We start from the raw sequence: 11,670 nt of genomic DNA, 5'->3' as shown, positions 1-11,670 counted from the left end.
AACAAGAGCCTGTTCTACATACTCCGATACGTTAGGTGGCGGTACGCATCTAAAAGTTGATATTGCAATCCGCCCAAAAAAACTGCGAAGAAGAAGGGGGCTGCGCTGCGCTGCGCAGTAGTACGGTGCGGGAAGCAGTGAGCGGAACGCGGCAAAACAAACCCGGTCCCGGCTGGTCCGCGCTGTGTCACAACTCGGTACTTTTCTTTTTTTTTTACGTCCAGCGTCATTCTTGCCGAACCACATGGGACCCAGAAGTTAAGAGGCCTGTTACATCTCCTCGGAATTCGGTGATTCGTTGTGTGAGAACGGGACTCCTGCCGCCGTCAGTGTGGTGAGAGTGGAGACGCGACATGCCCGTCCTGACTCTCAGAGGGGTGGCCGTGGCTTTCCCCTTCGCTCCGTATGACTGTCAGAAGGAATACATGAGCAAAGTGATCGAGTGTCTGCAAAACGTGAGTAAACGGCGCTGGGTATACGCAGCATTAGCCGGTTAGCTAACCGACGGGGCTTGTTCGAGTTGATAACATTACCAGTGTAAACTAATAAGACCCGTTAGCCCCCTAGCTAACGGGTTTGATCCTTTAGCCGAGCGGTTAGCGACGTCGACTTGTGGTGCAGATCACGCCGTAACGAATCCCGCACCGGGCAAGAAAATAACCGGTTAACACCAGTTTTTCTACATTTTGATAAACCTCGCAGATTAACAGAAAACATAACAACTGTATGTCGGCACAGGGGGGGGGGTGAAAATGGAAAGTTCCCACCCTCACCTCCACACGCCTACCCTTCCTCACCCCCCGCCCCTTCACCCCAACAGTATAAGTAGCAGAGTTTCCACCGGCACCCTGCTGGCCGACAGTACCGGTGGTGGTCGTTGGTAATCCGAGCCTCGGTCGATCCGGTATGGAAATCTGATTTATGAGCCACATATTTGATTTGGTAAAGGTTTTTACACCGGGTGCCCTTCCTGACGCAACCCTCCCCATTCACCCGGGTTTGGGGCCGGCACTAAGAACGCACTGGTTTGCGCATGCTCAGTGGCTGGGTTAGTGTCAGTGATCGTAAGTCCTTACTGGAATGATAACTAAACTAATTATCCCCTAATCTCTTCCTGGTTCCTCTCATGGCGTTGCATATGATGTCATCTGCACAAACGTGTTGTTTATTGCTAGGACCTTTGTCATATAATCAGCTAAAATATCCAACAGCCACTCACTGACCCTGTTTACAGAAAGTTGAATCACTTCATCTGGACAAAATGTTTATTGAGAGAGAAACGTTTCATCACTCATCTTAGTGGCCTCTTCAGTCTCAGCTCACTGCAGGGGTCTCCACCCTTATAAACAGTACAGTGGCAATCCTCCCGGACCGGCACTTGACAGCGTGCACTATATCGCTCTGCTTGTGCCGGGGGACCCGGTCCTTGGGGTGGACCAATTTCTGGTGCAGCCTGTTTTTGGGGTTTGGAAAATGCGCGTCTCAACTGTTCCGAAACTCCCGCCACATACGGAATCACCACTGGTTCACGCTTGCAGCCATGCCCCAATCTGTGAACAGTACACATTGCCATTGAAACTCTAGTTAATGGTTATGGTAATTTGCATATGAAACTGATCGGGTGGTGGGGGGGGGTACGGTGGCGCAGTCGCCCCACAGCAAGAAGGTCCTGGGTTCGAGCCCCGGGGTAGTCCAACCTTGGGGGTCGTTCCGGGTCGTCCTCTGTGGATTTTGCATGTTCTCCCCGTGTCTGTGTGGGTTTCCTCCGGGTGCTCTGGTTTCCTCACACAGCCCAAAGACATGCAGATCAGGGCAATCGGTGGTACTAAATTGTCCCTAGGTGGGTGTGTGGGTGTATGGGTGGTGGTGGTGGGGCTGATGGCCTGGCGGCCTGTCCAGGATGTCTCCCTGCCTGCCGCCCAATGACTGCTGGGTTAGGCTCCAGCATCCCCTCGACCCCGAGAGCAGGACGGGCGGTTTGGATAATGGATGGAATTGGATACCTGCAGTCAGTTGAGACTGAAGAGGTCACTTGGATGAAACGATTCTCTCAATAAACGTTGTGTCCAGATGAACTGAGTCAACTTCCTGTGATTTCATTACCCGGATTATTGAGCATGCGTAAAGACATTTACCCCATTCTAAATCAAGCCATTCGAGATAAGCTGATTTTTACCTTAAAGCATATTGAATTTGGCTGTTGGTCGATGAGAAGAGTGGCTTTCTGGGTCCGTCACCCCCCCCACCCCCCACTGACTGGTTTCAGTAGTGTGTTGGAGTTCACTGCCAGGTACATAGGTAACAAATATACATCAGTAATCACTACAGAAATGTCAAATTCATTAAGTGCTTCTGCTAAAGCATCACATATAAATGTGATTATAATTAACTGTATAAACCAGAATTTCCCATGGGTTGGCAGTTTTTTTTTGTTTTGTTTTTTTACAGAAAATGGGTTTGGTTTTATTCTTTTGTTACAGTCGATATTGTAGCTAATTGTAATAGTCATGAAAAATATCTAATGCGTGTGTTACCATCCTTCACCTATAGGGGTCAGCTTTTTCCTCAATTCAACGAACGGACTTGTTGCTAAAATTTTGATGCAAAATCAAAAATCATCATGTGATTCTAGTGCAAAGAGCTGAGATGAGATTCTTTGTTGACGTCATGAAATGAAGCCAAATTCCACCTGACAGCACAGCGACACTATGTATAAAGGCCCTTTGGCAGAGTGAGGGAGGGGGGCTTCAAGCCCTTCACTTTGAAAGTTTGTCTTGTTCGAGGTCGCCTTCGGGAAGTTACAATAGCAGATTGGAGAGGTTGTAATGACGTGTATTTAGAGGTAAAATCAAAATGCACAATCAGTGAAGTATGAGCAAGTCTCACGTCACAAGTTTGCAACAACTTTCATTTTTGGGTATCTTTTCTGTGTAAGTGTTTATTTGTAAATGCTGCACTGCACAATTCTCTTATTTTCCGGTGCTGAATGGCAGAAGCAGAACTGCTGAATTGCGCTGCAGAGCTCACCCCGAATGGCAAATGGATGTTACGAGATGGTCTTTCTTTATTCAAAAAAGCACTACATTCTTCTAAGTGTGATTAAACTCTTAAATATGTGTCGATTGAACAATTACTATTTCTTTTCTTTTTTTTAAATTTATTTCTGATTTTTCCCTTTTTTCTCCCAATTTAGTGGCCAATTGATCCCTATTTTAATTCAAACACCCACCCTCGTATTGCATGCGTTCGCCAACTGCATCTCTCCGGCCGGCAGTCTCGAAGGAAAGCGCCTCCCCACTTTCGTGACAAGGCGAATCCAAGCCGAACCACTGTTTTTCCGACACACACAGAGACGCATTCACATGACAAACACAAGCCGACTCCGCCCCCCTCCCGAAGACAGCGTTGCCAATGATCGCTGCTTCACCGAGTCCGGCCATAGTCGGATCTGACGAGACCGGGGCGCGAACCCCAGTCCCCAGTGGGCAACTGCATCGACACCAAGCCGATGCTTAGACCGCTACGCCACCGCGGACCGTAACAATTACTATTTCTAACCATCATTGTGATTAAAAAATGATTAATAATTTATATGCAGCTCTGCTGATCTCTTGTTGACAGTTAGTGAAGTTCTGAATTATTGAATGAAGGCTAAAGCAGACTACCTCTTTATCTGCATCTCTTAGAAGGCCAATGGAGTGCTGGAGAGTCCCACGGGCACAGGCAAAACCCTGTGTCTGCTGTGTGCCACACTGGCCTGGAGGGACCACTTTAAAGACACCATCTCCGCCAGGAAAATAGCACAGAGGCTCGGAGAAGCAGAGATGTTTCCCAACACACCTCTGGCTTCGTGGGGGACGGCTGCAACGGATGGTGATACCCCAAGTATGTAGATACTCAACTTTTTGGCTCGTTTTCTTTCGTATAAATTGTATTTCAGTGCCTCATACTGCTACTGTGGTCATCTTTTATGTGGTAGCAGTTTAGCTAAGGTTATAGTTGGTATTGTAACAGGTGGCATGGTGGCACAGTGGTTAGCACGGTCGCCTCACAGCAAGAAGGTCCTGGGTTCAAGCCCCGGGGTAGTCTAACCGTGGGGGTCATCCCGGGTCATCCTCGGTGTGGCGTGGCGTTTGCATGTTCTCCCCGTGTCTGTGTGGGTTTCCACCAGGTGCTCCGGTTTCCTCCCACAGTCGAAAGACATTCAGGTCAGGTGAATCGGGCCATACTAAATTGTCCCTAGGTGTGAATGTGTGCGTGCGTGTGTGTGTGTCTGTCTGTCAGCCCTGTGAGGGACTGGCGGCGTGTCCAGGATGTCTCCCCGCCTGCCGCCCAGTGACTGCTGGGATAGCCTCCAGCATCCCCGTGACCCTGAGAGCAGGATAAATGGTTTTTTATAATGGATTGATGGATGGATGTTATCATTATAATTATAACAAGTATATAATATAGTAGATATTAGATAACTATATCTTATATATTTTTAGGATACATTACATAATATATATAAGCACATAGGTTATTCAGCCGTAACAAAACTCTATATAGTAGTGACATACCTGATGTGCATACATACATTACCTCCAGTATCCCATTTATTATTCCATTTATTTCTTCTGTTTTTCTTTTGTGTGTGTGTGTGTGTGTGTGTGTGTGTGTGTGTGTGTGTGTGTGTGTGTGTGTGAGAGTGATATCTATAATATGTATATGCAAAGACTAGAAGCTGCTGTAAACCAGAGTCAAATTCCTTGTGTGCATAAGTACACTTGGCCAATAAAGTTGATTGTGATTCTGATTTGAACCCAGCGTTACTTGTTTTCGATTTTGTGATTAATGGAAAAAAAGAAAGAATATATAGATAGATAGATATAAGATTTTCACTGGGAGTGACAAAGAAGGACAGGATTAGGAACGAGTATATTAGAGGGACAGCTCAGGTTGGACGGTTTGGAGACAAAGCAAGACAAGATTGAGATGGCTTGGACATGTGTGGAGGAGAGATGCTGGTTATATTGGGAGAAGGATACTGAATATGGAGCTGCCAGGGAAGAGGAGAAGAGGAAGGCCAAAAAGGAGGCTTATGGATGTGGTGAGGGAAGACATGCAGGTGGCTGGTGTGACAGAGGAAGATGTAGAGGACAGGAAGAGATGGAAAGGGATGATCCACTGTGGCGACCCCTAACGGGAGCAGCCAAAAGAAGTAGTAGTAGTAGTAGTAGGTAGATAGATAGATAGATAGATAGATAGATAGATAGATAGATAGATGTGTGTGTGTGTATGTATTTATTATCCAAGCCGCTTATCCCAGTTGGGGTCACAAGATGCTGGAGCCTATCCCAGCAGTCACTGGGTGGTAGGCCAATATATATATAAATAAAATAAACTTGTTATTGAATCTTCTTGTCTTTTGTGTTTCCCAGCATACTACACAGATATTCCCAAGATCATATATGCATCTAGGACACACACTCAACTCTCCCAGGTCATCCGTGAGTTAAAGAACACTTCATACAAGTAGGTGACTGCTTCCCTCTGATGTCACTTTTGGTTTGATCCATTTCATGTTCATCATGCGGGTTCTCTTCTGTGTCACTGGTGGGTTCACGCGGTAAGCCAGCAAGTTCAGTAACGGGTCAAATATCTGTCTCGGCAAGTCTTTGACGTGGTCAGAAACCTGTTTTCCAAGAGCTGAATGTTTGGAGAGTCAAAGTGATTTCGTAAGATGCATCACGTCTCTTTTAATGGGTTTGATATTTATCAGGGATGTACAGGTATCGCTTTTCCATTGCCGATACTGAGTTCCGGTCCAATCCATTACTTTTACTGAACATTGCAGATTTCTATCATTAGTTTGGGGTCAAAGTGTAAAACAGCTGATGTAGAATCAGATTCTTTTTCCACTATTAAAGGAATACAGTTCTCCATATGCTTTTATTTACGACATGTTGCTCATGGCTTTTAGTATTACAAATTTGGTAAAACCTCCTGTACTAATACTCAGTTTCAGCCTGCATCCATAACGGTCATGTTAAGGTCTCCCTCTCTATCCATCCAGGCCCAAGATGTGTGTGCTTGGATCCAGAGATCAGCTGTGCATCAACAAGGAAGTGATGAGTCAGGAGAGCAGCCACGTCAAGGTCTGACACGAGCAAGTGGCCTTCATTAAGACCACATGAGGATTTGTTTTATTTCCCTTTACATCACATTACTTACATCACTTACTACGACGTCTTTCCCAGATTCATATGTGCAAAGCCAAGGTTTCCTCCAGGTCGTGTATCTACTACAACAACGTTGAAGGTAATACGGCAACACTTCATAAATACTTAGGTGGTGGGGTGAAGATAAAGTAATTGTATGGTCACTGCAAGAGATTTTTACCGTAAGAAACGGTGTATACCTTTCGTTAAGAATATTACTGTAGAATTCATTTTTGTACAGAAATGTAAATATTCTGGAGGACCATAACGTCTACCATTCACATTTCTTTGGAGGACCAGTGATGGATGATAGTAGATCATATCTGTCAAACCCATCGATTGTCTGAATATACAGGGCTTATCATTTGAGATGAGGATTTAAAATTGTGTTTCCTTCAGAGAAAAGCACAGATAAAGAACTGGTTCACGCCATCATGGACGTAGAAGACCTGGTAAAAGCTGGCAACAAACAGAGGTCTGGCTTTTCTTTTTTACTCTTCTTGCTTCTTGTTTTACTCTTGTTCACTTACAAATTGTTCCTGTTTAGCAGCAGTTCTGATAGATAATATAAATTTAACAGGCTTATAATGAAACTAGAGAAATGAACCAGTGAGGTTTAGTGCTTGCTTGTAATGGTTTATTCAATGGCTACCGCCGTCAGCCCTGTCGGCAAGCTGCATCCATGTGAACATGGACACAGCAGCAGGAATATCCTGATTATCTGCATGTTGGTTCAGGAACAGAGTGTAACTGAAGGGACACAAGGTGTGATCGAATTTACTTTCTAAAATTGAAAAAAAAATTCTATTTTGGGCAGCACGGTGGCCCAGTGGTTAGCGCTGTCACCTCAGCAAGAAGGTCCTGGGTTTGAACCCCGGAGTAGTCCAACCTTGGGGGTCATCCCGGGTCGTCCTCTGTGTGGAGTTTGCATGTTCTCCCCATGTCTGCGGTGGGTTTTCTCCGGGTGCTCCGGTTTCCCCCACCATCAAAAAAGACATGCATGTTAGGGTTGATACTCCTGCCTGGGCCCCTGAGCAAGGCAATGGAAAGAAGAACTGGAGTTGGTCCCCGGGTGCTGCACCGGCGGCTGCCCACTGCTCCTAGCTACACAGCTAGGATGGGTTAAATGCAGAGAATTTCCCCACAGGGATTAATAAAGTATATCAAAATCAATTTAAAAAAATTTATTTTATCCCTGCCCTTTCTTGGTAAACGTTTTGAGTAATTTAGGTTCCACCCATAACCTGTGCTGTTTGTATTCTTTCATTTAGTCAGAAGATAATGATTTGCTCTCAAGTCAGCATGTCTTCTTCCTGGAGACATTTAACTTCATCTTAAATGTTTTAGTATACTACATAAACAACCTTTTTTCCAGCAGTATGTACCTTTTAACTGACAGCCGTCTGTTTCCATCATAGGGTTTGTCCTTATTACCTCTCCCGTTCCCTGAAACAGACGGCAGACATAATATTCATGCCGTATAACTACCTACTGGATCCAAAGGTGAGTTTGCTCAAAGAAGCTAGCTGAGCCTCCGACGAGCCGCTGTTTAAAATGGAGTGGGCGTCCAGGTTGCATGGCGGTCTATTCCGTTGCCTACCAACACGGGGATCACCGGTTCGAATCCCCGTGTTACGTCCGGCTTGGTCGGGCGTCCCTACAGACACCATTGGCCGTGTCTGCGGGTGGGAAGCCGGATGTGGGTGTGTCCTGGTCGCTGCACTAGCGCCTCCTCTGGTCGGTCGGGGCGCCTGTTCGGGGGGGAGGGGGAACTGGGGGGGAATAGCGTGATCCTCCCACATGCTACGTCCCCCTGGGGAAACTCCTCACTGTCAGGTGAAAAGAAGAGGCTGGCAACTCCACATGTATCGGAGGAGGCATGTGGTAGTCTGCAGCCCTCCGCAGATCGGCAGAGGGGGTGGAACAGCAACTGGGACACCTCAGAAGAGTAGGGTAATTGGCCAGATACAACTGGGGAGAAAAAGAGGGGGGGAGTCCGACTGCTCCTGTGATGGATCGGATGAGGTCTCATTACTTATGATTCAAGAATATGAAATGCTTGTATTAATATCGCAGTATTGTCTCAAATATGTTTAACAGTTTGATTGATCCATCACGTTACTACTCTTTCCACCAGTCCAAACAAGGTGTACCTTTTCTTTCTTCTATCAACAGAGCCGCAGGGCACACAGTCTCGACCTGAAAGGGGCAGTTATAATTTTTGATGAGGCGCACAATGTGGTGAGAGACTAAAGACTTCATATTTCCTTCATATATTCAAAACCTGTTGAGGTCATAGATATTTGGTGGTACCTATCCTCCCCGGGCGTACAGTTTAATTCATTTAAATGTGGTGTGTATTAGTTTATTGTCGGCGGCACGGTGATGCAGTGGTTAGCGCAGTCACCTCACAGCAAGAAGATCCTGGGTTCAAGCCCTGGGGTCGTCCCGGGTCGTCCTGTGTGGAGTTTGCATGTTCTCCCTGTGTCTGTGTGGGTTTCCTCCGGGGGCTCCGGTTTCCTCCCACAGTCCAAAGACATGTAGGTCAGGCGAATCGGCCCTACTAAACTGTCCCTAGGTGTGAATGTGTGTGTGTGTGTGTGTGTGTGTGTGTGTGTGTGTGTGTGTGTGTGTGTCGGCGTGTCGGCGTGTCGGCGTGTCAGCCCTGTGATGGCCGGGCGGCCTGTCCAGGGTGTCTCCCTGCCTGCCGACCAATGACTGCTGGGATAGGCTCCAGCATCCCCGCGACCCTGAGAGCAGGATAAGCGATTTGGATAATGGATGGATGGACTATGAATTGCCTTTGTGTATATGTGTGTGTATATACATATACAGTATGCTGTACGGATAAACTCACCTTGCCTAATATTTGTGAAGAAAGTAAAAAAAATTATATTTATAATTTTTTTAGGCTTTATTCAGCATTTCTACTTAAGTATTTCCTGTGAATAGATTTGGCACCTGAGGTCCATTTACCATGTGGGGCTTTTATCAGAATCAGAATCACGTTTATTGGCCATGTAGGTTTGCACACACATGGGAATGTGACTCCAGTTTCGTGTCTCTCTCAGTGTACTTAACATAGAATAACAACACTACAACACAACAATCTTCAGCTAAAAACGCAAGGATTGATTATTATTATTGATTATTTCCCCTTCTATGTGTTGTGCTCAGCGGAGGTGTTTCGGGTGTGACTCCAGGGAGGTTTAGTAGGAGCTGGGTTGTGTCTGGTCCCATTGTCTTTAGCTTCAGATGACAAACAGAATAGGCAGAATAATGAGCAAGACCAGCTGACCGACACTTCATGCCTGCTTTTCATCCACTGACCACGTAGTTTTATCCACTGACCATGTGGTTTAGGTTCTTGTCTGGGCTCTCTGCTTGTCTGACAGACACAGATGGCAGATGAATGTGTTGGAACGCTTCCCGAACGTGAACTCTGTCTTACTTGGTGTGACTGGACTCTGAACAGTGTTCATCACACTTCAATAATAAGTTCCATCCATCCATCCATTATCCAAACCGCTTATCCTGCTCTCAGGGTCGCGGGGATGCTGGAGCCTATCCCAGCAGTCATTGGGCAGCAGGCGAGGAGACACCCTGAACAGGCCACCAGGCTCTTTTAAAAAAAAATTTTTTTAATTTCTCCCTTTTCTCCCAATTGTATCTGGCTAATTACCCCACTCTTCCGCGCCATCCCGGTCACTGCTCCACCCCCTCTGCCGATCTGGGGAGGGCTGCAGACTACCACATGCCTCCTCCGATACATGTGGAGTCGCCAGCCACTTCTTTTCACCTGGCAGTGAGGAGTTTCGCCTGGGGGGACGTAGCACATGGGAGGATCACGCTATCTCCCCCCCCCCCCCCGAACAGGCGCCCCGACTGACCAGAGGAGTGCAGTGACCAATTGCAGCGACCAAGACTCATACCCACATCTGGCTTCCCACCTGCAGACACGGCCAATTGTGTCTGTAGGGACGCCCGACCAAGCATAAGTTGATCTTTCTCCAAGATATTTCCTGGCCCGGGTTTCATTGGGAATGATTCAGAAAGCGGGTCCATCCAAAAAGTGGTGTGTCCAGTCAGTCACTGTGTTGGAGCCTTGGTGAAGGGCACTTCATATTCACAGAACTGCACAAAACAGTGGCAACCATTGTTTGTTTGTTTGTTTGCGAGTCTGTTCTTCCTCTGTTACCACTAAGTCATCCACACTGCTTCTGCCAACCTTCCTCCATGTCCTCATTATTTCCATCATTATTAGTCTCAACTAGAAGGACCTGCTGGGTGAACAGGTAGAAAGAAGAAAAAAAAAGGAGGTAATGGGGACCAAAAACAATCATTAAATGCAAGTTTATGCAGATGTGTGTGTGTCTGTCTGGAACCTTTGTTAAACCACATGGAAGATTTGCATTTGCCGTCCGCTCTGTGTTTTTACTGTGTCTATTTTGATGTCTTTAGGAGAGAACATGTGAGGAGTCGACGTCCTTTGACCTGAGCCCGTATGACCTGGCCTCAGCCATCAGCGCTGTGGACAAACTGCTGATAGACAAAGCTAAAGACACCATCGCAGAGGACTTCGTCAGCGAGGACTTCAACTCTGGTTTGGATTACTTTGTTGTGTTCTGAGTGACCGCAGCACATGTGCTGAAGAACTGTTTTATCACGGTGGCACAGTCGTTAGTGTGGTCGCCTCACAGCAAGAAGGTCCTGGGTTCGAACCCCGGGGTAGTCCAACCTTGGGGGTCGTCCCGGTTCGTCCTCTGTGTGGAGTTTGCATGTTCTCCCCATGTCTGCGTGGGTTTCCTCCGGCTTCCTCCCACAGTCCAAACACATGTAGGTCAGGTGAATCGGCTGTACTAAACTGCCCCTAGGTGTGAATGTGTGTGTGCCGGCCCTGTGATGGACGGCGGCCTGTCCAGGATGTCTCCCCGCCTGCCGTCCAATGACTGCTGGGATAGGCTCCAGCGTCCCGCGACCCGACTTCGGATAAGCGGCTTGGATAATGGATGGATGGGTTAAAAAATGTATATTTTAATGTAAAAAACACAAGATTAACCAGAATATGCTTTTGTTGCAGGTTTAAAACTGGATATAACCGAGGTGGCCAAAATAAAACGTAAGCAATTTTGTTGCAGGGAATATTTAGCAGGAATTATATCCGTGCTAAAATCCATCTCTACTTTTTGAACCACGTTTGATCCACAGTTGATCATTACTAAGCCGTCCCAGTTGGCAGTGGCCCGGTTCTGTTGTTTGGCCTCATGTCTTTGTGTGGTTGTGCAGAGATGCTGCTGGACCTGGAAGCTGCTATTGATTCCTACGACGTTACAAATGGCACAGGAATCACCAAACCCGGAAGGTACGCTTGATGGGTGTGGAGGGTTAGATAATAATCAAGTTTTTTTGTGCTGTAAGTTGCGTTTTTTTAAAAATATTTTATGATGATAAAACGCAGTTGATGTCATTG

The 11,670-nt window shown here is 46.6% G+C and overlaps 1 protein-coding gene across 1 annotated transcript in view; it reads left to right on the top strand.

Moving 5' to 3' along the window:
- Positions 1 to 252: 252 nt before the first annotated feature.
- rtel1 (regulator of telomere elongation helicase 1) overlaps positions 253 to 11,670 on the top strand; it is a 36,476-nt gene continuing 25,058 nt past the window's right edge. The window contains exons 1-11 of the mRNA XM_056274186.1: positions 253 to 455; positions 3,687 to 3,885; positions 5,421 to 5,514; positions 6,056 to 6,137; positions 6,240 to 6,300; positions 6,600 to 6,675; positions 7,619 to 7,703; positions 8,376 to 8,441; positions 10,662 to 10,803; positions 11,281 to 11,319; positions 11,487 to 11,562. Coding sequence (XP_056130161.1) covers positions 354 to 455; positions 3,687 to 3,885; positions 5,421 to 5,514; positions 6,056 to 6,137; positions 6,240 to 6,300; positions 6,600 to 6,675; positions 7,619 to 7,703; positions 8,376 to 8,441; positions 10,662 to 10,803; positions 11,281 to 11,319; positions 11,487 to 11,562 — 1,022 coding nt within the window. The 5' untranslated portion in view covers positions 253 to 353. The remainder of the gene's footprint in view (positions 456 to 3,686; positions 3,886 to 5,420; positions 5,515 to 6,055; positions 6,138 to 6,239; positions 6,301 to 6,599; positions 6,676 to 7,618; positions 7,704 to 8,375; positions 8,442 to 10,661; positions 10,804 to 11,280; positions 11,320 to 11,486; positions 11,563 to 11,670) is intronic.

This window comes from Lampris incognitus, chromosome 2 (assembly GCF_029633865.1).
Source record: "Lampris incognitus isolate fLamInc1 chromosome 2, fLamInc1.hap2, whole genome shotgun sequence".
NCBI lineage: Eukaryota > Metazoa > Chordata > Actinopteri > Lampriformes > Lampridae > Lampris > Lampris incognitus.
This window is presented reverse-complemented; position numbering and strand designations above follow the sequence as displayed.